Source organism: Diadema antillarum, unplaced genomic scaffold (assembly GCF_040938485.1).
Source record: "Diadema antillarum isolate AM-2024a unplaced genomic scaffold, OU_Dant_1.0 seq00000507_RagTag, whole genome shotgun sequence".
In the NCBI taxonomy this organism is placed as follows: Eukaryota; Metazoa; Echinodermata; class Echinoidea; order Diadematoida; family Diadematidae; genus Diadema; species Diadema antillarum.
This window is the reverse complement of record NW_027271462.1, coordinates 1,973,238-2,001,110: the sequence shown is the minus strand read 5'-3', so window position 1 is coordinate 2,001,110 and position 27,873 is coordinate 1,973,238. Positions and strand designations below refer to the sequence as shown.

The following is a 27,873-nucleotide window of genomic DNA, read 5'->3' as shown; positions in this document are numbered from 1 at the left end:
GATCCACAGAGAAAAAGAAAGGGGTTTACTATACTTTCACCTGACAGTGGTATAATCATCCAGCTTCTTAGCTGCTCACAGACGTAACTTCATTCTTACACATCTTACAACTAAATGCACAAGCAGCCTATAACGCTGAAACAAACCAACTTGAGAATACATTTTGGAGAACACAGAAACCGCTTCATCACTTCAGAACTCTCACCCAGTTACAATATTTATTTTTTCTGTCACACATTGTGTCTCCTGTTGTTGGTTTTGCTAAATACTGCTACAAAATAAACTTTCAGACAAGAAAACAATCACACAAACAAATATTAGTATAAACTCAACTTCACGAAGAAAAAGAAGAAGCCACGATTCACAGATACGATGTTTACTGCACCACTGCACAAAGAGGTGGAACCTCCATGCAACATCACCTTAAGGTAGTTCTACAGCTAGACACGGAACTACCAATGGTGATGGGACTGTGAAAAGGGTAAAAGCTAACTTCATGCACAAGAACGGAAAGAAATATAACAACCAATATCCGACACGAACAGTGGTCACACTAGATTGTGGGATTTGTCTGACTGTGTCATGTCAGAATGAAACCTTTCTACAGTGATGTTGTGGTAGAGAAGGGAGGTTGTTATCGACCTGACATGCCAGAACTTTTGTATATGCAGCTCTGGCATGCGGATATTTTAAAGGTCAATTGATCACGAAGGGGCTTTGGACTGACCGGGATAACAAGGGAAGTAATATTTGCCACAACTAGATACCAACGTAGCAACAGTAGCCTATTTAGGCAAAGGAGAGCATCACCACCTCCTTTGCCCATACTGTTGCCCATACTATTTTGTGTAATGTTCCCCAGACGTAATTGCATACACATACCTCTCAGCAAGATAAATGAGCTCATACTTGCGTAAGAGTGATACTCAAGACAGAAGTCCTCTTTTGCAAAATGGTGCGGGACGACAAAGTGACTACTAGGCCATTGTAACTTAAGACATCATGTGGAAGAGTAAATACATCAGAATTATTCCATTTGTGCGACATCTTTCATAAATCTCACCACCAAAATAACAGAAGTGACTGAGAGATGCCTTTAGCATTTCCAGGGATGCCAATATTGTTCACATTATTGCAGTAATCCAATGGGTGAAAAGGCATTCTTTCTTTTTTTTTTTTTTTGGGGGGGGGGGGAACAGTATTTTAATTTTTCTGCAACAGACATATGTGTAATACAATTTTGAAAAAAAATAACACAAAACAGTGTTTTCTATGAAACCTACTGGCAGGTTTTGCAAAAGAGGACTTCTACTTCTGAGTAATCCAAGTTTGCTCTTACAATGATGGACAAGAGCACCTTGAATCACCTGTAATCACTCTCAGCTCTGGGATAAGCTGATCTTCGGCATGTACTGAGGTCGTCAAATTTTGAGATGGGGGGAATATTTAAGAAAAAAAAAAGTCTTAATAGTTTGCCCAAAGAGCAACAAAATTCAGTAACTATAATTATGATGAACATTCTGCTTGTTTTCCGGAAGGCAACAAGTTCCTATAGCAGTCTCCCAGTACTTTACAGTGTTATTGTTGATGACCAAAGTGGAATAATCTGTCTCTTTGTCCAAGCCCCTTCCATCCGTTCTTGCTCACAGCCATTCTGGATGGCTTGGCATCTCAGCGAGCTTTCTTCTTCTTTTTCTTCTTTGCTAGTCACTTGTGCTTGTGCGATGACGGCACGTCTTTCTTTTCTCGGCGCTTCATGGCGGCCGTACACTGTGGACAGAACCACTTGCCCTTGGGCGGGTTTGTGATGCCCACACACCCATAGTGGAACCATTCAATGGGACACTGGGGAAAAATGCATACAGAGAGGAAATGGTCAGAACAAAGAATCAGAGCTGAGACAATTTCTTCATTGATATTTCAAGGTATACTTTTCAAAGTATACATACATATCATCATTTCTCGGTTTTTCTTTTCATTCAGCTGCCAGAAATATCACTGTTAATTGATTGCAGTATTTGTCACCAAACATCTAGACAGAATCACACAGGAATCCTGGCATCCCTTGTGATTATTCATGTCAATCTATCTTGGGCATCTTGCCTTCCAAAACCTTCCGAGGAAATATTTACAAAATAAGCAGGAAAATAACCAGAACTCCCTGCTTCAACAGGGTGGAGGTGCCATGACACAACTGAAGTAGATGGTTACCTAGTCCCTACAATCTTATTAGATTTCTGATCTTATCAAAAAAGAAGCAAGTACATAGAATTATTGCACTAAATAAGGTGGACTTTCTTGTCCAAATATGCAAGTGAGAGATGAGGTATGTTCAGCTGTTATGGAAGATTCAAGCTCTGTCCATAGACCACAAGCTTGCAAAATATGTGAGCACATTCCAATTGGTGTAGCAAAGGGCTGAATTCCAGTACAACTCCAAACGTAACTTTACCCACATATTTTCAGTACACATTCCATGGGGGTCAGGCCAAGAGCCAGTGTAATCGGCAGAGATTCAGTTCCAGTGTTGAACTATCTTACCTTGGGGTTGTCACAGCCAACCATTTCGCCATAGGACACCTGGTTGCAAACACAGTATCTGGGCTCGTTGGGGTCATACGCCCAGTCGTAGCTCTGTGAACTCTCATCCAGCGGTTGCTCTGCGAGAGGCTCTATTAAGGGAGGTAGATCTACTGCCTGTTGCTGCTGCTGTTGACTACTTGAGCTTGATGAACTTTTGTGCCTAATGAAGGGGAAGCAAATATTACTCACAGTGCAAAACAGTAACAAAGACTATTTCTTGAAGAAAGTGACTTTGATTAAACAATTTTTTTTTTTTTTTTTTTTTTTTTTTGGGGGGGGGGGGGAGGACCCAAGATAATCCAAGTACGAACTGCACAGATGAATGGAAAGAAATCTGTAAGATATTCTTTGAAACTGGACGAGTGTTGTACACTTGAAATGCTTGTTAACATCTAACTTGGTAAGTGTCATCTCTTGTAGACCCAGTAGCATGGGGATACCATGGAGTGGGAAGGCTGGACCGCCTCATATATTTTAGAATCCCTGTAACGAACTGTATACAGCTTTAGCACTGATCTCTATGTACGTACACACACAGCCGAGGAATCTTGACTGGAGTTGACCATTACTGATGTGTGTATGCTTTCATACACATATTTGCTAACGGATGCTATTTGTGGTGTTTTAATGTACCTGGTGGGCAGCAAATGAAGCCAGATTCAATTGGACCACCCATGTTTCCCCATGCTCAACAACCACAATAAAATGACATGCTAACATCCCTTTCTACCCAGCAACATCTTGGCAGGAAGAGGAGAAACTCACTTCTTGTTTCTGTGACGTCCACTGGACTTATTGCTGGAAGATGATGTGCCTTCTGAAGCTGCCGAGTTACTGCCATAAGTGAAGTCTCTGCCCAGCGTTCCCAGGCCAGAGTACGCACCGGACTTGATGGCTTCGTAGCTGGCCTTTAGACTTGCTGTTCTTCTACCCTGCTGCATCTGAACGTTGGATAGCATGGCATAAAAAATTGCACGTCACAAGACCTGGTATTCTGCATGGCCAGGAATTTATACATCTTATCATCAGCAAAAAATAAATGGGTTTTCCCATGCCTCAGAGGTATAATAGAAGCAGTTTCCCTATTTAACCATTTAAGCTGACACAATCCATTCCTGTACAGAAACTTCAATCACTTGAATATAAACAATTTACCCATTCTGAAAAATATACCCCAGACACAAGGTTGACATGCATGCTTTTTGGCAAATTAGAGCCCGAGTACGTTTTTGGCAACCAAAATATCTTTCGTAGTGTGGACATGCAACAATCAAACATGTAGAAAAAATGAACAACAACGTAATGATAACCACATACTCCTGCACAAAACACAAAAAATCACGCAAATGGAACTATGTAGACTTTACAAAAGCATAAAACAGATATTCAACAGTTGAAATTTTGATTATACAATGAATAATTCGCTAAATTGTTTCTCGTACGAATCTGTAATGATGTTTCAAATGATGTGACTGTAAACATGGAAGCGCTCTTACCTCTAGCATAATTTGGCTTGTAACAAAATATCTGAAGGCTTCATAAACCAACCTTTATACTTCATGGCATCTCTCATCTTTTTATTACATTCAGCTTGAGGAGATGGAGGCCATCATGCTCACATTATACAGGTAACCAATTATTATGACAGTGATGAATACTAGGGGGTTAAATTCTTCAGCGGCTAACAAATGGTAATTTTACTTTTTCCCATACACTTCATAAAGATTAACTAGAAATGTTGCTATGGCGACTGGTATGCCTCCGCCATAATGCATGATTCTCCTAAGAGGTCTGTAGTACGTCTTGACAATGTGTGATGACAGTTTAACATAATTAGCAAAATATCAAAATGACATGATTGTCACAAATGTGTTGAATGTTCGCTTTCCTTCAACTAGGTTTAATTGGATGAATGGCTATATTTTCTAAGAGAGCATGTATTTGGGGATTTGAGGATTTTTTACTAGACTTTTGACTCTTAAGTTTTACATGCATTGAGTAATTTTCAAGGGATGGAGAAAAGGTATAATTTCAGTATTAAATAGCGAATTGTTAGCATTTTAACCTGGCCGTTGACCCTTGACCTTTGACCCTAATATTCTTAAGAGAATCACTGTCAGGCAGAACATGCATAAATATGTACTAAGTTTCATGATGATACCTTGAGCCACTTCCTAGATATGGAAGAAGTGAAATTTACCACTTTCACATGACCTTTGACATTTTCACCATTGACTTTTTGGCAAAAGACTTTCCAGAGAATCTCTATCGTGTAATACATTGTATACACTAAGTTTCAAGAAAAACCAGGCATTGCATAAACATGAGGGGAAAAAGTGAAATTTTGAGGAGTTAATCTTGACCTTTGACCCCATGACCCCAAAATTCCCTAGATATTCACTTCCAGTCAGTATATGCATATGTACTAAGTTCCATGAAGATACCTTGAACCACTTCTGAGATATGGAGAAAAAAATGAAATTTTAACATTTTCACTTGACCTTTGACCTTTGACCTCATGACCCAAAACTCTGTCTAGAGAATCTTCATTTGGTAGTACATGTATGCACTAAGTTTGAAGAAAATACAGTCAGGTATTGCATAGATATGGGGGAAATAGTGAAATTTTGAGCACTTGACCTTTTGACCTTTGACCTTGAGCATGTGCACCCAAAAGTTGATAGGCACAATTTCGCCCACTCATACATACACATGCCAAGTTTAATCAGAATACCTCCAATGGTTTTTCAGTTACGCTGTCCACAAAATTGATTACAGACGGACGGACTAACGAAGGACAGACAACCCGAAAACATAATGCCCTCCGGCGACACTTCGTGGCGGAGGCATAAAAAAATGTATATACAGACAATTACCACAGAGATTTAACATCATTGTATACATTTGTAAATCTTGTGACAATTATGACTAGGATTTTAGAAGCTTTGAGAATGATAGTAAATGATTGTAAATATGGTTATCGTGAGCATATCTCTTTGCATTTCATGCACAATGCATTTCTTTTTGTGTTTGTCCGTATAATATCATTGTCTTTACCTCTCTTTGCAGGCACTACTTGGTGTGCACATATACCACAAACTCATTGTTTGATTATGATTAAAGTATGCAGCACATTCATCTTTTATGCATGCAACCCAACGAAGACTTGACAACACCTTACTTGTAATGTGTTGGACACTGCTTGGGCCGCAGCCATGGCGATGGCAGTGCTTGAGCCCACGTTGTCCATGTAGGACAGGGTTGGCTGCGCATTGGCCCCCGCACTGTCCCTGGAGTTCACCATCCCGGTGCTGTTGCCGACCAGGCCGCTGCCCCTCGGCGACGCGATATCCTGTGCGGCGTTTGTGGCTAGTGTTGACAGAAGCTTGTCTGCATTTACCCGTTTGTCTACATGATTGTCAAGAGCATGTTTTCTCTCTGTGAGGGCAAAAAATATGTGATGACATTAAAGTGACATCCATGAATATGCTCTGGCTTCATACACTAAATGTGCTACATATCTCCCACCTTTCTCCTATCTATCCACCGTCTCATGAATTCCAAATGCCATCAATCAGTCTAACTTGTGGTTTAACCCCCTACTGTTGAAGCAGCAAGGACAAAATCCATTTATTGATGATTACTGTTATGATGGCTACACATTTTACCATACCTGACTACATTTTGTCAAATGTTTGTAACATTTTCCCCAAGGAAAGTGGTTTCTTAAGATCACAGGTTGACCATCAATCCCGATCTTTGTCATATCCTCCTCAGAATCATCTCAATGAATGACTTCCTTCAAACTAAATACTTTTATCTTATCTGACTGAATTTCATCTGACATCTCTTCCATTACCACAAAAAAAAGGAATGAAATTTCATGTTGACTATTGCTTATAACCTTGATCCTTATATCACACCAGACAGTTGGCCTGTCATGGTAAATTTCATCAAAGTTTATATAATTTCACCAACCATTCTACTTGCGTGAAATGATAACTATTACTCAATGACTTGAGCTTGACCGATGAACCGTGCCATTATGAAAACACAGCATAACAACATAACCAATGCATGAGACGTGAACAAGGTCTCTTTGGATTACCTCTTAGGATTCTCGCATTATCATGGAATTAACAATTAATGAACAATTGTTTTACTCTGGAAAATAAATAAACAAACAATAAAATATAATAAAACAAAAAGTAAATAAACAACTAAAAAGTAACAGTAAATGAACTTACTGTCCGACTTGGATGACCCTGATTGTGCTTTCTGTGAAGATTCTAATTCTAGTGATCCTGGAAAACAAGATGAAAAAAAAAATGGATTACATATCCATACACAAACTCTCTGGAGTAAACTCAATGAAACTTGAAGATAAGCATGCCAATCATGTTTTACTTTATGCTCATTTGACATGGCAGTCCACGTAAAGGTTGTGGGCAAAAATTTGTAGTTACTGTTACTAAAAGGATTAAAAAAAAACATTCTAACACACCGGCATTAAATATACTTTGTGAAAGAAGCGGTAGCACTTTGATGCATACAATGTATATACACGCACACAAAGACAGAAAAGCATACACACAAGCACATACTACAGAAGGTGTGTATATGAATACATATATATCAATTATATACAGGGTGGCCCAGAAAGAACGGAACACCTAAGATCTTTAATTTCAGCAATATTATTGCAAATATGTCATTATTTTGCATACTATTGGAAAGGCCTTTCTTTTTCCAATAGAATGACACCATGTTCTTTAATTTTGGTTAATGCATTATGATTTTAGGACCATTTTGGTCACCCTTGCAATTTTCAAAATGTGATCTTTTTGCACTCTCAGAGATACCGAAACCAGCGAGAATTCAGCTTGCCATAGAACCAGCAGCCATTCGTCTCATTCACAATGATAACGGACAATGACAATCACACCGTCTGCCCCACATTCCACACATTGTGAACGCTATTGGTTCTATGGCAAGCCGAATTCTCGCTGGTTTCAGTATCTCTGAGAGTGCAAAAAAATCACATTTTGAAAATTGCAAGGGTGACAAAAATGGTCCTAAAATCATAACGCATTAACCAAAATTAAAGAACTTGGTGTCATTCTATTGGAGAAAGAATGGCCTTTCCAATAGTATGCAAAATAATGACATATTTGCAACAATATTGCTGAAATTAAAGATCTTAGGCGTTCCATTCTTTCTGGGCCACCCTGTTATATATATAATATTACACACACACACAAACATACCAGTGTATGAGATAATTCTCCTTCAAAAATTCTTCACTGTGAGCTGACTTTATGTGATTACTACTGCCCTGCCCTGATTCACATTCTAACTAAACTAGAAATGTCGCTATGGCGACTGGTATGCCTCCGCCATAATGCATGATTCACCTAATACGTCTGTAGTACATGTGGACAATGTATGATTACATTTTCACAAAATTGGCGAATTATTAAAATGGCATGTTTGTCACAAATGTGTCGAATGTTCACCTTCCTTGACCTACACATGTAGGTTTAATTAGATGAATGGGAGAGCATGTATTTGGGGATTTTAGGACTTTCACTTGACTTTGACCCTTTCATAAGTTTATGCATTGGGTAATTTTCAAGGTACGGAGAAAAAGTGCAATTTCTGTATTGAATAGTAAATTGTTACCATTTTCATCTGGCCTTTGACCCTTGACCTTTGACCCTCAAATTCATAAGAGAATCACTGTCAGGCAGAACATGCATATGTACGAAAATAAGTTTCAAAATAACTTGAGCCACTTCCGAGATAGGGAGGAAGAAGTAAAGTTCAGTACTTTCACTTGATCTTTGACCTTTTGACCTTTGACCTTTTTGGCAAAAAAAAAAAAACTTCCCAGAGAATCTCTCTTGGGTTATTCATGCATACACCAAGTAAAAAAAAATAATAATCTTGCAGGCAGTGCATAAATATGAGGGAAATAGTAAAATTTTGAAGTGTTGCCCTTGACCCCTGACCTTTAATCTCATGAACCCAAAATTCCCATGATAATCACTGCCAGTCAGGACATGCATATATACTATGTTCCATGAAGATACCATGAATCATCTCCAAGATATGGAGAAAAAAGTGAAATTTTAACATTTTTACTTGACCTTTTGACCTTTGACCTCATGACCCCAAACTTTCACCAGAGAATCTTAATTGGGTAATACATGTATACACTAAGTTTCAAGAAAATATCTTCTAGCATTGCACAGATATGGGGGAAATAGTAAAATTTTGAGCATTTGACCTTGACCTTTTGACCTTTGACCTTGAGCATGTACACCCATAAGTTGATAGGCACAACTTCACCCCCTAATGCACATACATGCCAAGTTCCATTACAATACCTCAAAAGGTTTTTTAGTTACGCTGTCCACAAAATTCATTACGGACGGACGGAAGGACGGACAGACAACCCGAAAACGTAATGCCTCTGGCACCACTTTGTGGCGGAGGCATAAAAAAAAATGGGACTTTCTTTTCTTTACCAAAACCTTTGATGTAGTACTGTATGATCCAAAACTGCTCACTTACTTCTTTCGAGGATTTCTGTTATACCCGCATGATCTGCTTCTAACTCCATCTTGAATCTACTGACTTCTTGATCTAGCTTGCGTAAATATCTATCCACCTACAATGAAAAAGAAAATAAAGCAAATTGTCATATTTAGGCAATCACATCAACATGCTCAATCATTTTACACAATTCTTCCATGCTCACTGAGACAAGATACACTGTAAAAGTGGAAATCTTTATGCATTTTGCTCGACATAAAACTGAGTGCAAAAATAAAATTAAGCAAATTCGAAACACTGATCAGTAAGCCTTGAGCATATAATGAAAGTGCTGCCAGAGCCCTAAACCATCACAGCAGCGGTGAGCTACTTGAAGTGTTCACTAAATTGTCGTGACCATTCGCCAAATCAAAAACATGTAAAATTCACCTCACCTGCTTGAGCACAAAACAAACTATTTGCACAAAAATATTCATGACATACAAGTAGAATACTTTTTCTTTGTTGCTGTTTTTTTTTTCTTTTAAACAAATACAGAATTGTGTCAGGAATGTTGGGAATGCAGAAAATACACTTTATACTTTATATTTCGATAGCCCTAGCACAATATTAAAAAAATTGCATCAACGATACATGAAATTTATACCTTCTACACTTTCATGATAAAATATCTGTTGCAACATCTTACCGTATCATACACCTGATTTGCTAGTTGAACTTTTTCATCGGCACCATCTAATAATTTGTAGTATTCCTGAAGAGGAAAACAGAACTATGTGAATAAATGCATGCAAAGAACACATAATACAGTGGTATTTACCTCATGTCATGATGCAATGCATGCAAATGTACTTGTACAATTCATTATGCTATGAATGTGTAGCATGTTCTTATTTTTGTCCGTGATTTAGCCACAGGTATTATGACGTATGTACCTGTATCTAAGTTTTATGCGCATTCTATTATTAAGTAATAATGAGCGCTGCGCTATTTGAGGCGTGCCTCTTTGTGCGTTGTCTGAGCGCATCGCGCTCAAGTTTTAGTATTGTTATGTCGTTGCTAAGACGTGAGATTCTATTAACGCATTGTCTTGCGGACATTTCTTTTTAAAGAAAGAGATAGATATCTTGTTTCATATACTCACACTCTCACTTACTTACTTACTTACTTACTTACTTACTGGTGAATATTCAAGGCAGGAGATGATCCTATAATTTCCAGATATTTTTCTTTATTGTGGAGAGAGCTTGCCACCTTTTTTTTTCCTTCAGAGACACTTACATTTCGGACTTTGTTGTTCATCATCACGCGATTTCTTTGATCTTATTACGGAGAGAGCTTGCCACGGTTTTTCCTTCAGAGACACTTTCATTTCGGACTTTGTTGTTCATCATCGCGCGATTTCTTTGATCTGTCTGGCAACATCTCATTTCATCTCATCTCTTCTGCGAACATCTCTTCTCATCTCTTCTGCAACATCTCATCTCACCTCACCTCATCTGATATCATCTCATCTCATCTAATCTCATCTCATCGTTTCCTGACTATTTCTGAACTCTCCCTCATCACTATCTTGTTTTCTTTGGAACTGTTACATCACTGTCGCTATTTCAACTGTTGCATCGCTACCGTTTATCGCCGCGCACTGTCTCCTATCTGCAACGAGGTTATTCCAAGGACATTTATTTCTCATCAGAGCCTGATCTCTCTTGGCCACCCGTTCGTATATAGATCTATTTAATAATATTTTCAATTATAAAAGATTAACATTCAATTGCTTTATTTTTAGGGGTTATTATTAGAGCATTCCTACAGTGTAAAGTGATCTATGTAAGATTTTAATTAGATGAGTTTATATTGAAGTTCTCAGAGAGTGTAAAACGTGGTCTCTTATTCTTATTAGATTTATTTTTGAATCTTAATACAATTATTAAGTACTCAATTCTTGTCATTGTTTACAAACATATATAATTTCAAGTTCAGGTTTAAAAATCCACTGGAGAATCTGATATTTTATTGTTTTAATAATAAAAGAACATAATCGATTATTCAATTAATTCCTTTGTTTACATTTGTTGATATTTGTGTTGTCCCAACCGATTACTTTTTATTTTTGGAGGTTAAACACGAAAGAATATTTATTAATATACTGGATAGTTTAAAATCCTCCACAAATGAATGAATTTTCAATGACCAGAATTTCACACATAGCATGGTGACTGACTAGCAGAGCTGATTCCCAACGTAGATTTGTGTATTACACTGCAATATTTAGTTCTCTTCACAGAATTGAATTAACATTTATACACTGAGCCTCATTATCATTACCATTTATGCATATTCATCAAGAATGTGACTATAGATATCTTTCTATTTCTTCATAAATCTGAACTGTATATGCTAAGAATTTAGTTTGATATATGAAGCAACTTTACTTGACAAAATTCTGTTGAAAAGAGAGTGTCCTAAGGTTGTATTGCCTTACATGTATTGTTCCTCATTCATAAAACCAGAATTATGAAAAGATTAAGTCCACTTTCACTGGGACCTGCCATACTATAAAACTTAACCTGTTCAGTCGAAATGTGATATGATTAATGTACAACTTTCCAAACTGTCAGCGCTGAGAAGGAACTATCTTTTGTGCTCTCACCTTTCGTAATGTTTCATATTGCTGCTGCTTGGAGTCTGGTTTCAATTTTTTGGCAGCCTCAAAGAACTTTTTCACTTTGTCCTCCAGTGTATCTACAGAATCTGAGCACATAGAAAAGAATGGGAAGAATCTCACATGCATTTAATACCAGTATATTTGCATGTGTGCAGTGCATTTTTCAACAAGCTCGCAAATAAATTCACAGAATGACTTCAAAAGATACATGGATTGCATCTGTTTTTTACCTCATAATAACGCAGAATCTACTCTGAGACACATTTATTCTTGTTTAGATTTACAAACTAGTGTAATGGGGAAGAGAAAAATGATATGAACAGTGCCGAAGAACGTTTATGAGTTTGGTTCAATTTAAACTATTTCAAAAAGAAACAGACCAATAAACACAGCTATGGATGCTTACACAATTTTTAGCAATTTTCCTTTCCACTGTGTAGAGCCAACAGCCAAGAGAAAGAGTTGCCCAAGAGGCTCACTGTGATCTTTTTATTCAAGAAAAAAAAAATCCTGGCTTTTTGCAGATAAAATTTTACAGGATCAACGCAACTATTTTCTGTAAACTAACATTACATCAGAAGTTGTACAATTCATTCTCCACTCTTACTCTTATTCTACAATCATTAATGCTACAAACACCAAAAAAAAAAAAAAAAGTAACAGTGCCTGTTAAATAATCAAGACTATGTGCTATCAAGACTATGCTTTCTCTCCCTCTCTACTCTACATGTACTGTATATACATTACATGATACAGGGCTCAACACTAACATTTTTTCTAAAATCTTAGAATTTGAAAGTTTGGTAGCTGAATTAACAAAATGTTGTGCCTCAAAATTATATATATATGGATATATATATATATATATATTGATATATACACATATATATGTGTATATACATACATATATATATATATATATATATATATATATATATATATATAATGCAGTTTTGAGTTTCATCTGCCTAATCAGGCCACCAAAAGACAAGCTTTTTGGAAATTTGGTTGGCCAACATCAATGTTAGCCAAAATCACTGCTAATGTCGAGTCGTGGGGCCCGTTGCATAAAAGTTACTACTATGGTAACTTTGCCATCCAATGGTAACTACCATGGTAACAATACTCAACAGCCAATCAAAATCAAGAATTCCATGGAAGTTACCATTGGATGGCAAAGTTACCATAATTGTAACTTTTATGCAACAGGCCCCTGGTGTATATACATACAAACACACAAATACATACATACATAAGATAATACAATGAAGGTGTAGATGTCATATCTTACTCTGAATTTGTAAATCCATTTCTCTCATTTCTGTGAACCTTTCCTTTAGTTCCATCGGGAGCTGCTCGATCACTGGAAGAAACAATGAAAAAGATTCCAGAAAATTAATATTTAACTCATGTGTTGTCAAATGCCTTCATGTAGAAGTAGGAGGTGGCAGACAGTGCAATATATCATCCAGTCTTGTTACAGTTTGCATTTGATATTTACACATACAACGGTAGATGTTATGAATCACTTGACAAGAAACAAATTATCATATCCCGTATCTGAATTTGCCATTACAGAACATTCACAGATGAAATTAAAAATTAGTTATTTACTGCTTATAGGAATAAATTTTAAGTATACTGTTTCTAATATAAAAAAAATTAAACAAATAAAAACATGATTTGCATATGATGCTGTACCGAGTACCCTGGGGTACCAAGTAAAAATCCACTATTTTGCATCATTACCTTCCAGCTACCTGGCGCCTCACCCTAGATGAGCATGCACTTTTTAAAACCTCAAATATGCGCAGCTTCAACTCTCAAGTTCATTGACCATATCGGCCAAAAGATTTACAAATCCTTCAGAAATCCATAAAAATTTCTGCAGCACTACTAAATCATTTGTTCCATGTGTCATTATCAACTTCTCCTGCAAGTTTATCAGTCAAATCCTTTCACAACTTGTTTTTTTTTTTTTGCAAACAGACAAACAAACACATCAATGAGCCTCCGTACAATGAAAACAACCTCCTTCCTTGAATTGGCGGAGGCAGTAAAATCTAAATAACAATGATAATACTGATAATCACCTATTGTGTGTACACCTATGGTAATGGTTAGAGGATTAGGGTAGAAAATCAAGTTTGAGTTTTATTCTAAATTTTTATCTTCAATGCCACTGGGCCTGCAACGCAATGTCAATGATACTGATGACATCGATGTATCTTTTTTTTTTTTTTTTTACTGGAATAAACTTCAATGGATATTGATATAAAAAGTCAGGAAGAATGAATGGAAAGAGTTCCTCATGTCCCCCCCCCCCCCCACTAGTTTGCACAAAATAGATAGGTTGCTGTTTTGTTTTTGTTTTTTTTTTGCTGTTGGTGGACTAAATAAAAGGTTATGGGAAGTCTTCCTATAAATGGCATAACCTTTATTTAGTTTATTATTGGGAAAAGGGAATAGTAGTTTGTTTGTTTTGTGCAAGTTGGGGGGGGGGACATCAGGAACTTTTTCCGAATTAATGTTGAAAAGAGAGTTGTTATTCAAATTCATGAATTTTCTCCCGTCGAGATGTTTTCATTGCAACTGATTGACAAATTAGTGATTTAGATATTCTAGAGTAACGATGTTAGACCATTCTAGTCTAGATCCTATAGCTATATGGATTGTGAAAATAATTATGAAATTATGAAATTCGTGTAAAGATTTTTGTATAAATTTGTTTGTACATTGCGTTTCTAATTGATGAAAAATAAAATATTCTTTAAAACGAAAAAAAAAAGTACCAATTATCAATATCATCACATCGATCATCATACTTATATTCATAGTATATACTTGGGTGACCCGCACCTCGTCATAGTAAATGTTTGCGCATATTTGAATCACATTTCGCCACTGAAATTCTTTGAAATCCAATTCACATACAGGAAAAATGCTGAAAATTCCGATGGAATCACAAGTTCACTGATGAAAAGATCGAAAATTTACAGCTATCATCGTCAAACGCGAACGATGCGAAAAAGTTGCACGCTAAGGAAGGGGCCCGCAACTCGTCACCTGCGCTCCCATAGACAAAGCACTGAAAGATGTGTGCGGGTGACCGTGATGCTCCCATAGACATACATGTAAAAGATGCGTGCGGGGACAGTGGCGATACTTGAACACGTCGTCATAACGTAGGGTCCTATTCCGATTAAAATTTCAGATTTTCGCGAAAAACTGTTTTGTTTTCACGACAATTTGCTTGGTTGTGGTAGCCTACCAAGTTTCAAGCGTACTGAATGAACACAGTCCCGGGCATAAATTTTTGTTTAGCGCGCTTAAAACAATTTTAAGCGGGGTTACGGTATTCGGGCCCCTGCCCTGGCGAGGTGCGGGCACCTCGCTAGACTATACACAACACACGGACACACAACATGATCTTTAGTATATGGGACTACAGACATCACGACGCCGACGGTTCGGCTCGTAAGTTGAAACCAAAACGTTTTAACGAATAGTAATACAAATGGTAATACTGAGACGAAACCATAACTTAACCATGAGTCTTAACAGTGAGGAATGTAACCACAGACATAACTGTAAATTCATCGAAACTTAAAGTATGACCGGAAACACAGTATCGATTTCCTTACATTATAGCCACGTTATGCACGACTTTCGCGTAGAAAATGATTGACCGGAAATCACTTGCACTTGATACACCATTCCTTTATACACAACACAGATAAAGAATAAAAAGCATTTTCGATCAATGTAAACTCTGAACAAGCCAAGGTTACCCTCAGATGTATGTATTCACTACAAACAACAGTTCTACTTTGAAACAGCATACTCACTTTCAAGATAATCCTCTAAATACAACATTTTAATGGTTTATTCCGCGCGCTACGGCCTATCTTGCACAACCAATTGCGATCTCTACGTATGAGATACAACTTCAACGTTGATGGGGCTATTGAAGCAGAGAGAGAGAGGCCAGCCGAGTGCATGAAAAAGAGGCTATTACTTAACAACATGATCGCACGGAAGGCCCGTATATCTGTTCGGGTCTAGGGCAATTACTAGTACCCCTTGGCAATTACCCCGGACCCTTCTCCTGGCCGTAATCCTAATCCTAATCCTGAACCTAATCATAACCCTACCAAAACTCTTAACCCTAACCCTAATCTTTGCTCTAACCTTACCACATTACCACTATGTGGGGGGTTAATTGCCCGGATACGATCTGTTCAAGGCACAATGTGGATATGTAACCATCATGTTAGTTTAGGTCTCCGGTAGCGGGAGACACATCAGAGCCAGGGCGGGAGAGTATAACGGAAGAACAGGAGAACGGGGGTTTTGCGGAATAATGGGCTTTGGCGGGAGATCTCCCTTCGAACTAGAGCGGGAGAGCCTGGAGCCTCTTCCAAATTCCAGGACAAAGTTGTTAGTTTAAAAACAAAGAGCAACATCTTACAAGCACAATCAGTGAAAGCCACAGTTGCTGTTTGATCGAAGTCGAATGAAAATTAAGGGAGTTGTGAAACTTTTTGTGAAGTTTTCGCTAACTTTCAAGATATATATAGTCAAGTCATGAATATGCAAATGAACTTTTGATGACTCCCCTCACAATTTGCCATAGTAAACTTGAATTTTCGTAATTTTTCTGTATGGCAAATTGTATAATCACCTGAAATGAAGGTGATAGCATCGGCAGCTCACTCATTTGCATATTCATATCCTGGATTCATTTCAACTGTACGAGAACTGTTTTGAAGAAATTAGCAAATCTTCACAATTTTAACTTACCAAATTCTTATATCCGATTTTGATCAAATTTCTACTCTTGCGCCTGTAAGATTTTACTCTTTCCTATCCAGACCATAGGCGTACCCAGGATTTTTTAGAGGGGGGTGTTCAGTGGCGTACCGTGGGTCAAGACATTGGGGGGGGGGGGGGGGGGGGGGGCGCACCTCATGGCCGGAAGCAACATCAGAATTGCATAATTGTACAATTAAATGCGAGCGAGCGGAGCGAGCGAGCTTGAAAATTTTGATATTTTACAGTCCCCAAACTGCCGTTTGTAGCTATGTATAATAATATATGTATATATATATATATATATATATATATATATTTGCTTTGGAAATTAAGGGGGTTGCACCGGGTGCAACTGCTGGCAGTTGCTGGCAGTAACATCAGGAGAATGGCATAACGATTAAATGCGAGCGAGCGAAGCGAGCGAGCTTGAAAATTTTGACATTTTAAGTCCCCAAACTGCCGTTGGCAGCTATATTTTTTTTGCTTTAGAAATTAAGGGGAGGGGGCGCACTGGGCGCAACTGCTGGCAATTACTGACAGCAACATCAGGAGAATTGCATAACGATAAAATGCGAGCGAGCGAAGCGAGCGAGCTTAAAAATTTTGACATTTTACAGTCCCAAAACTGCCCTTTGTAGCTATATTTTTTCGCTTTGGAAATTAAGGGGAGGGGGCGCACCGGGCGCAACTGCTGGCAATTGCTGACAGCAACATCAGGAGAATTGCATAACGATTAAATGCGAGCGAACGAAGCGAGCGAGCTTGAAAATTTTGACATTTTACAGTCCTCAAACTGCCGTTTGTAGCTATATTTTTTCGCTTTAGAAATTAATGGGAGGGGTGCACCGGGCGCAACTGCTGGCAATTACTGACAGCAACATCAGGAGAATTGCATAACGATTAAATGCGACCGAGCGAAGCAAGCGAGCTTGAAAATGTTGATATTTTACAGTCCCAAAACTGCCGTTTGTAGCTATGTATAATAATATATGTATATATATATATATATATATATATATATATATATATTTGCTTTGGACATTAAGGGGGTTGCACCGGGTGCAACTGCTGGCAGTCGCTGGCAGTAACATCAGGAGAATGGCATAACGATTAAATGCGAGCGAGCGAAGCGAGCGAGCTTGAAAATTTTGACATTCTAAGTCCCCAAACTGCCGTTGGCAGCTATATTTTTTCGCTTTAGAAATTAAGGGGAGGGGGCGCACCGGGCGCAACTGCTGGTAATTACTGATAGCAACATCAGGAGAATTGCATAACGATTAAATGCGAGCGAGCGAAGCGAGCGAGCTTGAAAATTTTGACATTTTACAGTCCCAAAACTGCCGTTTGTATAGCTATATTTTTTCGCCTTAGAAATTAAGGGGAGGGGGCGCACCGGGCGCAATTGCTGGCAATTTGACAGCAACATCAGGAGAATTGCATAACGATAAAATGCGAGCGAGCAAAGCGAGCGAGCTTGAAAATTTTGACATTTTACATTCCCCAAACTGCCGTTTGTAGCTATATTTTTTCGCTTTGGAAATTAAGGGGAGGGGGCGCACCGGGCGCAACTGCTGGCAATTACTGACAGCAACATCAGGAGAATTGCATAACGATTAAATGCGAGCGAGCGAAGCGAGCGATCTTGAAAATTTTGACATTTTTACAGTCCCCAAACTGCCGTTTGTAGCTATATTTTTTCGCTTTGGAAATTCGGGGGGGGGGGGGGCGGGGGCGCACCGGGCGCAACTGCTGGCAATTACTGGCAGTAACATCAGGAGAATGGAATATAACGGTTAAATGCGAGCGAGGGAAGCGAGCGAGCTTTAAAATTTTGACATTTTACCGTCCAAAAACTGTCGTTTGTGGCTACATGTATATATACATTTTTTTCGCATTTTTTTTTTTCACATTTTTTTCGCCACTGGTCGTCAAGGGTGTCGGTTTATGTTCATGATTGGGGGAGGTATGACCAGTGAGCTTGAAAATTTTGACATTTTACAGTCCCCAAACTGCCGTTTGTAGCTATGTATAATGATATATGTATATATGTTGATAAGGTAGTATATATATATATATATATATATGTATATATATATATATATATATATATATATATATTTGCTTTGGAAATTAAGGGGGTTGCACCGGGTGCAACTGCTGGCAGTTGCTGGCAGTAACATCAGGAGAATGGCATAACGATTAAATGCGAGCGAGCGAAGCGAGCGAGCTTGAAAATTTTGACATTTTAAGTCCCCAAACTGCCGTTGGCAGCTATATTTTTTCGCTTTAGAAATTAAGGGGAGGGGGCGCACCGGGTGCAACTGCTGGCAGTTGCAGGCAGTAACATCAGGAGAATGGCATAACGATTAAATGCGAGCGAAAGTCCACTTGATATGCTTTTTCGAGCACTTAAAAGGTTTTTTTTTTTGAGGGTGATATAAAATCTGATAAATTTAAGAGGGGTCTTTTGAGGGTGATTTAAATGTATAAATAGGCAACCCTAAATTTTGATATATTTTGGCGAGCGAGCGCAGCAAGCGAGCCGAAAATTTTTATATTTCAGCTTTATACATAACATGGAATTCTTGTCATTTTTGGTTATTAAATCTTCAAATTACAATTCTAATCATAGTGACGGCCTTATAGATAACGATTTGTTCCAACAGTGTCCAACCCCATCCCGGTAGGGACTTAAAAAAAGTCCACATGATGTGCTTTTTCAAGTACTTATAGAAGGGGTCTTTTTGAGGGTGTTTTAAATGTAATAGATATTGAAGAATTTTGGCGAGCGAGTGCAGCGAGCGAGCCGAAAATTTTTGTATTTCAGCTTACAAAACATGGAATTCTTGTCATTTTTGGTTATTAAATCTTCGAATGACAATTCTAATCAAGATATAGTGACGGTCTTATAGATAACGATTTATACCAACAGTGTTCAACCCCAATCCCATCCCGGTAGGGACTTTAAAAAAGTCCACTTGATGTGCTTTTTCGAGCACTTAAAAGGTTTTTTTTTTTTGAGGGTGATATAAAATCTGATAAATTTTGATAAATTTTGGCGAGCGAGCGCAGCGAGCGAGCCGACAATTTTTGTATTTCACCTTACAACACATGGAATTCTTGTCATTTTTTGGTTATTAAATCTTACAATTCTAATCAAGATGGGATAGTGACGGCTTCATAGATAACGATTTATGCCAACAAACTAAGGACTTGGAAAAATACTCTAAATTACTACGAGTGAGTGACCCGAAATTTTTATATTTCCACGTCATCATTACGTTTTGTTCTTCTTTTTTTTTTTTGGATAAATTTTGGCGAGCGGGCGCAGCGAGCGAGCCGAAAATTTGTATATTTCAGCGTTACAAAACATGGAATTCATGTTTTGTTTTTATCTTGTTTGATTTGGTTTTCTGTTTGCGCGTCAGCTTCGCGCGCGGTGCAGTAACGTAGTATTAACACGTACTGTACACGAGTTCTTTAGTGCGTATGATATTATGTAACTCCATAATGTATCATCATCCACACAAACATTAAAACAAGGAAGAGAGAGAGAAAAAAAATGAACGCAAAAGAAAGGAAATGCGGAATTCAAAACGGAAATAAAAGCGGTAAAGACAGCTTTTGTTTCATTTGTCAACATCTAAGCATTGCTGAAGAGGGGTGTTGAATAGCTCAAACACCTCCCTCTTGCCCAAGGGGGGTGTTTGAACACCTTAAACACCCCCCTTTTGGCAAAGGGGGGTGTTTGAACACCCAAAACACCCCCCCTCGGTACGCCCTTGATCCAGACTAATTAATAACTGGCGCGGAACTCTCCTCTAATGATATCCCTGTACATATCGATCATTGAGCTACATTTTGGGACTTATAGGCCTATATCTCCCGTGTTGTTTGCTATTGTAACGGGGTCTTGTTTTTGTGTATTCCACGTCTGCCGTTTATAATGTTCATCTTGGAATTCACTGACGAAGGCCTGAGGCGGGTTGAAAATTTTGTGAATAAAAACCTTCTTGTTGGATCTACACATGGCGCATTTGAGACTCATTCTTCTTATATATATATATATATATATATATATATATATAATTATATATATATTATATATATATATATATATATATATATATATATGTATATATATATAAATATATAAATATATATATATATATATATATATATATATATATATATATATATATTGTATATAGGCCTAATAATCAAAATATGACAGTTCTGCGTCGGTGTGTAATAAATAGATACCAAGAGCAAAAACAGTCATATAAAAACACCGCAGGAGCAAAAAATAAAAAATAAAAGAATAAATGAATAAAAAAAAAAAATGGACAGACGTTTCGGTCAAAGGCCATTATCAACGTCAAAGACTTTATCCGGGATTTATATCAACTGTACGAGAACTGTTTTGAAGAAATTGGCGAAACGTCACAATACCATAATTCTTTCTACTATCCGATTTTGATCAAATTTCTACTCTTCCGCCGGTAAGATTTTACTCTTTCCTATACAGACTAATTATAACTAGCGTGGATAAAGGTCTTTGACCGAAACATCAGTCTAATATTGTTTGGCTCCTGTGGTGTTTTTTCTTTTTGTTTATATATGACTGCTTTTACTATTGATATCTATCTATTATTTTTATAATATTCAGGCGTACATGGCGTACCTCACTTGCTTTGGCGTCTTGAGAGGACGGATGTATACCCAACGGACACACACACACACACACACACACACAAACAAACACACACACACACACACACACACACACACAAACAAACACACACACACACACACACACACACACACACATCATGAAGAGTTCGTTGTTTGCAAAAACCGATAAGTCCATTTTTGAAGATTTTGAAGTACGGTCTCTTTCATAAAGTACAAAATAATACCTTTTAAATGATATATTGGTCACTACATAATTATAAAGGTACATTTTAGAAGTTATGGTCAAACGAAGCAAAAATTTTCTTATTATTCTCTTTATTTTTCTTGACCTTTAATCGCAAATATCTCCATTTGGCAAATATGGACTTACCGGTTTTTTCGAACAAACTCTTCATAATACAAATACATATATTTTTCATTTGAACTAGATCAACAAATTTTCTCCCCCATTTTTCTCTCTCTCTATCCCTAGCTCTCCCCCCCCCCCCCCCCACTCCTCCTCCTCCTCCTCTTGATCACTCATCTTCCGGTTCAGCGTTGCCAGATAGTGATCTCGGTAACAACAACAACAACAAAAAAATTAAATTTGGTGATTTTTTTTTTTCAAACCCTTGGTGATGAAATTTTAGCCTCGTTTACCAAATCAATATTTGGTGATTTTTGTTAACTTGACCCCCAAACATTGATTGACAATCATTACATAAAATCATGTACGTAGGACTCCATAACATACGGATCGAAAGTCATATTGATGGTGCTGGCAGGGTGGAAAATCTCTTGGCAGTTGTGATTGTACGTCTCACAAGCACGTAGTATGCGTATATGAATTTATCATATAACTTGAAATAACAACAACATGATTGTATACACTCATAGTGTATCTATATCTTCCGTATCATGAACACGAACGCGATTTACAGTGTAGGCCCTGTAGGCCTATAACAATATCCAGGGTATAGTCGTCAATGGCCACAGGGATATCTTCTAGAGCATATTTTCGTGTGTGCGTGCGTGTGTGTGTTAGGGGGGGGGGGGGATCTCCACTCTCTAGATACTGCGCCTTGTTCAGATGTTTCTAATCTCTCCCTGGAGTCCATATAGGAAGAAATTAGAAACATCTGAACAAGACGCAGTATCTAGACTACACGTATATCACATTTCCTCTCTTTCATTGACAACAAAATGCGCCTGGTGAATTAGCTATTGGCGGTGTATTATGCTAGTGTGCGGTGAGCCTGAAAGAGTATACGTCGAACAATGCATGGGGTAATAATTCACTCTTGTATTCACTGCAGCGAGAAATGAGGCAACGTTCGGACGGTAATGTCTGCGAGGAAGACGTTCCCATATTCCTAACGTCGAAGTTGCAGTGAGGCGTACTGAGATTTTTCACACGCTGGTGTCTGCTGGAACTTCATCACACCGAAGTTCACCGCTCCGGATCTGCGAGTCACACAGCAGTTTTGATCGTAGCTGCAGGTTAGTTCGATAGCTATATATATACCTACACTAATTATTTAAATTGTGTGTATAATCAATCTGATAATGATACCATTAGCCTGTATGCTTGTATGTATTACAATCCAAACATGGATATCTCTGCTGGGAGTGCTGGTATATAACCTACGGAGGTGCTCGACCACCAGTATACCTCCTTGGTATAACGCACACGCGCCACATTGGGAACTCATACAGCAGGACTATGAAATACATTACGGTACCCGTAGGCCATATCACTATAACGATGGTGTAACAGATAAGGATATTTAGGGTACAAGTACAGAATATAATATTATGTCAAGGATGTCAAGTTCAAAAAAAAATTATGAGTGAGATTTTCATGACTCGGCATCTCGGCTGGCGAATGTGCGCGCGAGCGAGGGTGTGGGAGGGGTTTTCTCCCCTGTGGCCTCCCACGGTAGGGAGCTTTTTTCAATTTTTAGATCTTAATGGTGCGATCAGGTGCATACTAATTAAGTGACTATTTTTACTTATTTTGAAAGACAAAAGGAAAATATACCTTCTATTGCAACTATCATTTTAATATTTTGAGCTAGGCCTATGCTCATTATTATAGGCCCAAGTTGCAGACTTCGCCCGATGCGTGAGAAAAATGGGTGCCATGCGTGAGATCGTGAGACGGCCCCTAAATGCTTGAGTCTCACGCAGAATGCGTGAGACTTGGTAGCTCTGATATTATGTACATAATATATTATGTTTGCTAATATTGTGTGCACGTGTATGCACGCTCTCGTTCTGTCCTTAGACGTATATAGCAACAATGGTTCTGCACAACCGTGCTTATAATATGCATGCATGTCGAGTCCTCAACAAATGGATTTGCGGATGATAATGATTTAATGGACTATGATATTCCGATGAGAGCTGGGGCCAAGATTGGAGTTATGTGTTTGTCCACTGGTCGCTGCACTCAAAAGAAGTACTATTTGCATATGATATGATAATTATATCTATTTTATTTTTCACTGTAAGATTTGTTTACTTTTTACCTGTTGGAGAGAATACAGACGCTAGCTCTGAAGTGTTAAATTATATTTTCCTGGATCAATCTTGTAGAGATAGAGGCTGTTGTTATTGTTATACAGCGACTGTTATGACTTTTACTGCTTATCAATATAAATTGCTTTGCATTGACTTCATTTTGTTTTATTGTATTTTGTTCTATCGTATTTTAGGGAAAACGGGGGCCCTACAAAGATATGGATCCAGGAACGTTCACACAAATATGTATAGGTGTTGCTACGGCGCTCTTAACTTTTCTTTGGCTACGCCGTCGAAAGGGCGGGGCATCCGGCTCACGCCCTGCCCACCCATATCCACCTGGCCCTACCACACTCAGCATCTTCCTTAGCGACCTCTGGCGCATCGTGTCGCGTTCCAAGCCGCCCAACCTGATCGAGCTGGTGACCGACCTCCGCCGGCGATACGGTGACATCTACTCCGTCCAGAAGGGGAAGAAGCTCCTCGTCATCATGAGCGACCCCGAGATGGTGAAAGAGCTGTTCGTGAAGCAGGCCGCGATTACGTCGGGAAGGGACACCGCGCCTCTTGCCCACGTGGCATTTAAGGATGAAGGTATAAAAAAAGCCGAAATAAGGTACATACAGCGTATAGAATGCCTGGATTCTTGCTAATTAGTGATTCAAGAGGTGTATAGATAAGGTCAATTAGGTTATGTTTACACGAAGGCCTATATAGGCCCTATTGCTTCCCTAATGTATAGGCTTAGTGGTGTGGATGATTACTGTGTTACGACGTAACACCCCATCACCCCACTCGATCAGGGTTACCTGAAATTGGAATATTGCCTGCTCTGACTGTTTCAAGTGGCTAAGGGATAGGGCCTACTTGTGTACCTCCAATAATAGGGCCTACAATAATTATGATGCCATATAGACATTATGTTTACGTTTTGAGTTTTGAGTTTACACATACGTGATCATTGAACTGCACTTGAAAAGCATTGTCTATTGGCTCAGAGTACAGATGTATTATGAGAATGATGATGATATATACATGTGATATCCTTAGCGCATGATAATTATTGCAACCCATTTTATATGCGCTTTACGTAGAGAGATTCAGACCCCGATTACATAACAATAAAATGATTACTCTTTAAGAATTAAGAAAGTTATGAAAAATGACTTTCCTTTATAAAATCAAAAGTAACAATAAATTCTACTAACAGTCTTCACTTGATTGATTCAGATTGAGTTATGTAATGATTATGGTAATGATCTCCAAGAATAATACATAGAGTATTGTAACGACGCTTTACTCCTTTTCCTTTATTCGTCAGGAAGTATAATTTTTGCTGAAGGGAAGCCTTGGAGCGAAATGCGTCGCTTTTTTCTACATGCCCTTCGGAAGCACGGTATGGGGAAAAGGACCTTAGGCGATACTGTGAATGACGAGGCTCACATCCTCTGTCGAGAATTTTCCCGTACCGATGCTCAGCCCTTCGACCCATTCCGCATGGTAAACTACGCTGTTGCAAACATAATTCGAACTATTACGGCTGGAAGAAGGTTTGAATACTCAAACGAGCGTTTTCAGCAGATGGTGCAGCTTATTACGGACGTGTTGGGTGCGGAGAACTTCTATGGTCCACTTGAGATGTTGCCCTGGCTCTACTACACTCCTCTGTTCAACAAGGAGCGAGGCATGTGTAACGCTCTCATTGGATTGATGAAGGGTGAGGTGACGGAGCACCGCGAAACTTTCGATGCCGAACATCCGAGGGATGTAATCGATATGTGTCTGGCCGAAATTGATCGGGCCGAGGCAGCAGGCGAGATCAGCTACCTGGACGAATCAACTCTGTGGCGCACCCTGCTGGACATTTACCTGGCCGGGACAGAGACGGTTGCCACTACCCTGACGTGGGCGATGCTCTACATGGCAGGGTATCCGCAAGTGCAGGCAAAGGTACCGGTGCTGGTTCCACTCAACCACCTATCATCATGCTATGATCATCCTCTCCAAAAATGTCAATCCATTCCGGGAAATTTAGTGAACATAATGCTGTGATAGGTCAGTGATATTAAGTTAGACCATGGTCATCACATTCATCTAGTTTGTATAAGTTGCTACATACTAATTTTACAAATTGAAGCATTGAAATCTACTAACTTTTTCATTTTTTAGTTTAATGAGTTTGATGAGACCTCGAACATCCTGTTTCTTTGATTTTGAAAGACAAACGTATAGACGGTTTGACAGTTTTATTATAGAGCAGTAAGAGGCCAAAGCGCAAACAGTCCATAAGGTCCCTTCCAGAAATACGTGTATTTTAGATTCAAAACGGTAGTGATAATTTTTACCGTGTTAAGTAACATCTCCGCAATATCTGTCACATCTGTGTTGAGAAACGTGAATCGTATATGAATCGAAGGTCCTGTTTCTAGATAGCCGATTTATTTGCCTCTACTCTCTATAGACCAAACGAGAACTTTATAAACGAAAACTTGGAGATGTTGTATAGAGACGCATCTTATCCTGTGATCGTTGAAATTGCCTTGGCGAATCGTGCTTTTATCTTTGTCTATTCGATGGCAATTTCACTTTTTGTTTGTGGGATATCTTCAGATTGGGGAGGAAATTGACTCCGTGGTCGGGCGACACGGCACGCTGAGTTACGACGACCGTATCAAGATGCCGTACACCGAAGCCGCCATTGCTGAGCTCCTCCGAATCCGCCCCATCGCTCCTCTCGGCATTCCACACATCACGACCGAGGACATCTTGTTCCGAGGCTACCATCTCCCCGAGCGGTCAATTGTCATGATGAACATGGTTGGCATGCACCTTGACCCCCAGCTGTGGCCTGACCCCGAGACCTTTGACCCCATGCGATTCCTGGCCGAGGACGGGAGGACGACCGTAAAACACGACGGACACCTGCCATTCGGAGCTGGTATGACCTTAATAAACCTCTTCAGCTCCGACGTCGTGCTTTTTTGCATCCAGGTGTTAAGACCAATCATAAAGTTAACTACATGTATGAATTAAAAACGCTCATACAGTGAATTATAATGATTACGATCATGTATATGATTGCCTGATGGTCCTTTCCCTTATGTGTAATAATAGAAAGTGAATGTTAGTTCACAAAATTATTTCCTCTGAAAACAGATGTCTTTGATACATTAAATTGCGTACAGTAGGAAAATTATATTGCACCCCACAAATCACTCGAAAAGTATAAATACAGTAATTAAAATCGAGATGAGATGTCCACATTTTTGTTACTGGAATGCAAAATCTTTTGTTTTACATCCTTTGCATTATGTCGATCGAGTGACTATAATTGGTCACATGAATAGACACTTTGAGGCAGTCATAATTATACACACCTATACTCATACCTATAAGGAGGATCATCGCAACACATCATCTTCCCTCTGTTTTCAGGTCGCCGAGTGTGTCTGGGAGAGCAACTTGCCAAAGTGGAACTATTCCTGTTTTTCACCAGCCTCCTGCAGAATTTTGTCTTCCGACTGCCAGAAGGCGTGCTTCCTGACTACGGCTTTGGTCATCGAACGTCCACTCTGGCTCCGAGGAAATTTGAGATCATCGCACGCCCGCGTTGATTAGCTGGAATCATGCTGATATGATCCGAAAATGAGGCAATTTTCTACATTCAAGCTTTCCAAATAAGTTATCTTAATGATCAATGCACCTGGCAGTAGATATCTAAAGAATATCTGCAACGAAATGGAGAATGTTGTGTGATTCTTTTTGAAATGTTTTGGAAGTAGTGCAACTAATGAGCACAGTTACTTTGTTTAATATTCAAGTTTGTGCAACAACCGCTCATAACAGAGATTTTACGCACTGGCTGTGGATTGTAAGGATGGCGAAAATTCGCTCATCACCAAGTATTATGACTATACTGTACTACATGTAAGGCGTTTTTAGATACATGTACTTTCTCGACGGCACTGATTATACAACTGTATAACACGATTTTGTCTGCCAGTCCTCCACAGTATATGCTTTGACCCGAAAGGAAATGAATATTCATTGCG

General features: G+C 38.7%; 2 protein-coding genes across 2 annotated transcripts; one reads left to right on the top strand and one right to left on the bottom strand.

The window, feature by feature from the left end:
• Positions 1 to 1,707: 1,707 nt before the first annotated feature.
• Positions 1,708 to 15,685, bottom strand: LOC139733972 (inhibitor of growth protein 3-like). Its single transcript, XM_071644784.1, has 10 exons — positions 15,658 to 15,685; positions 13,101 to 13,172; positions 11,795 to 11,895; positions 9,830 to 9,895; positions 9,160 to 9,256; positions 6,831 to 6,887; positions 5,765 to 6,021; positions 3,349 to 3,524; positions 2,542 to 2,743; positions 1,708 to 1,845 (listed from the first exon to the last, which is right to left on the bottom strand). Exons 1-10 carry the CDS (start codon positions 15,683 to 15,685, stop codon positions 1,708 to 1,710), a joined length of 1,194 nt encoding a protein of 397 aa, XP_071500885.1.
• Positions 15,686 to 24,039: 8,354 nt separating this feature from the next.
• On the top strand, positions 24,040 to 27,435 carry LOC139733971 (cytochrome P450 2U1-like). Its single transcript, XM_071644783.1, has 4 exons — positions 24,040 to 24,415; positions 25,143 to 25,771; positions 26,432 to 26,759; positions 27,257 to 27,435. Exons 1-4 carry the CDS (start codon positions 24,040 to 24,042, stop codon positions 27,433 to 27,435), a joined length of 1,512 nt encoding a protein of 503 aa, XP_071500884.1.
• The last annotated feature ends 438 nt before the right edge of the window (positions 27,436 to 27,873 follow it).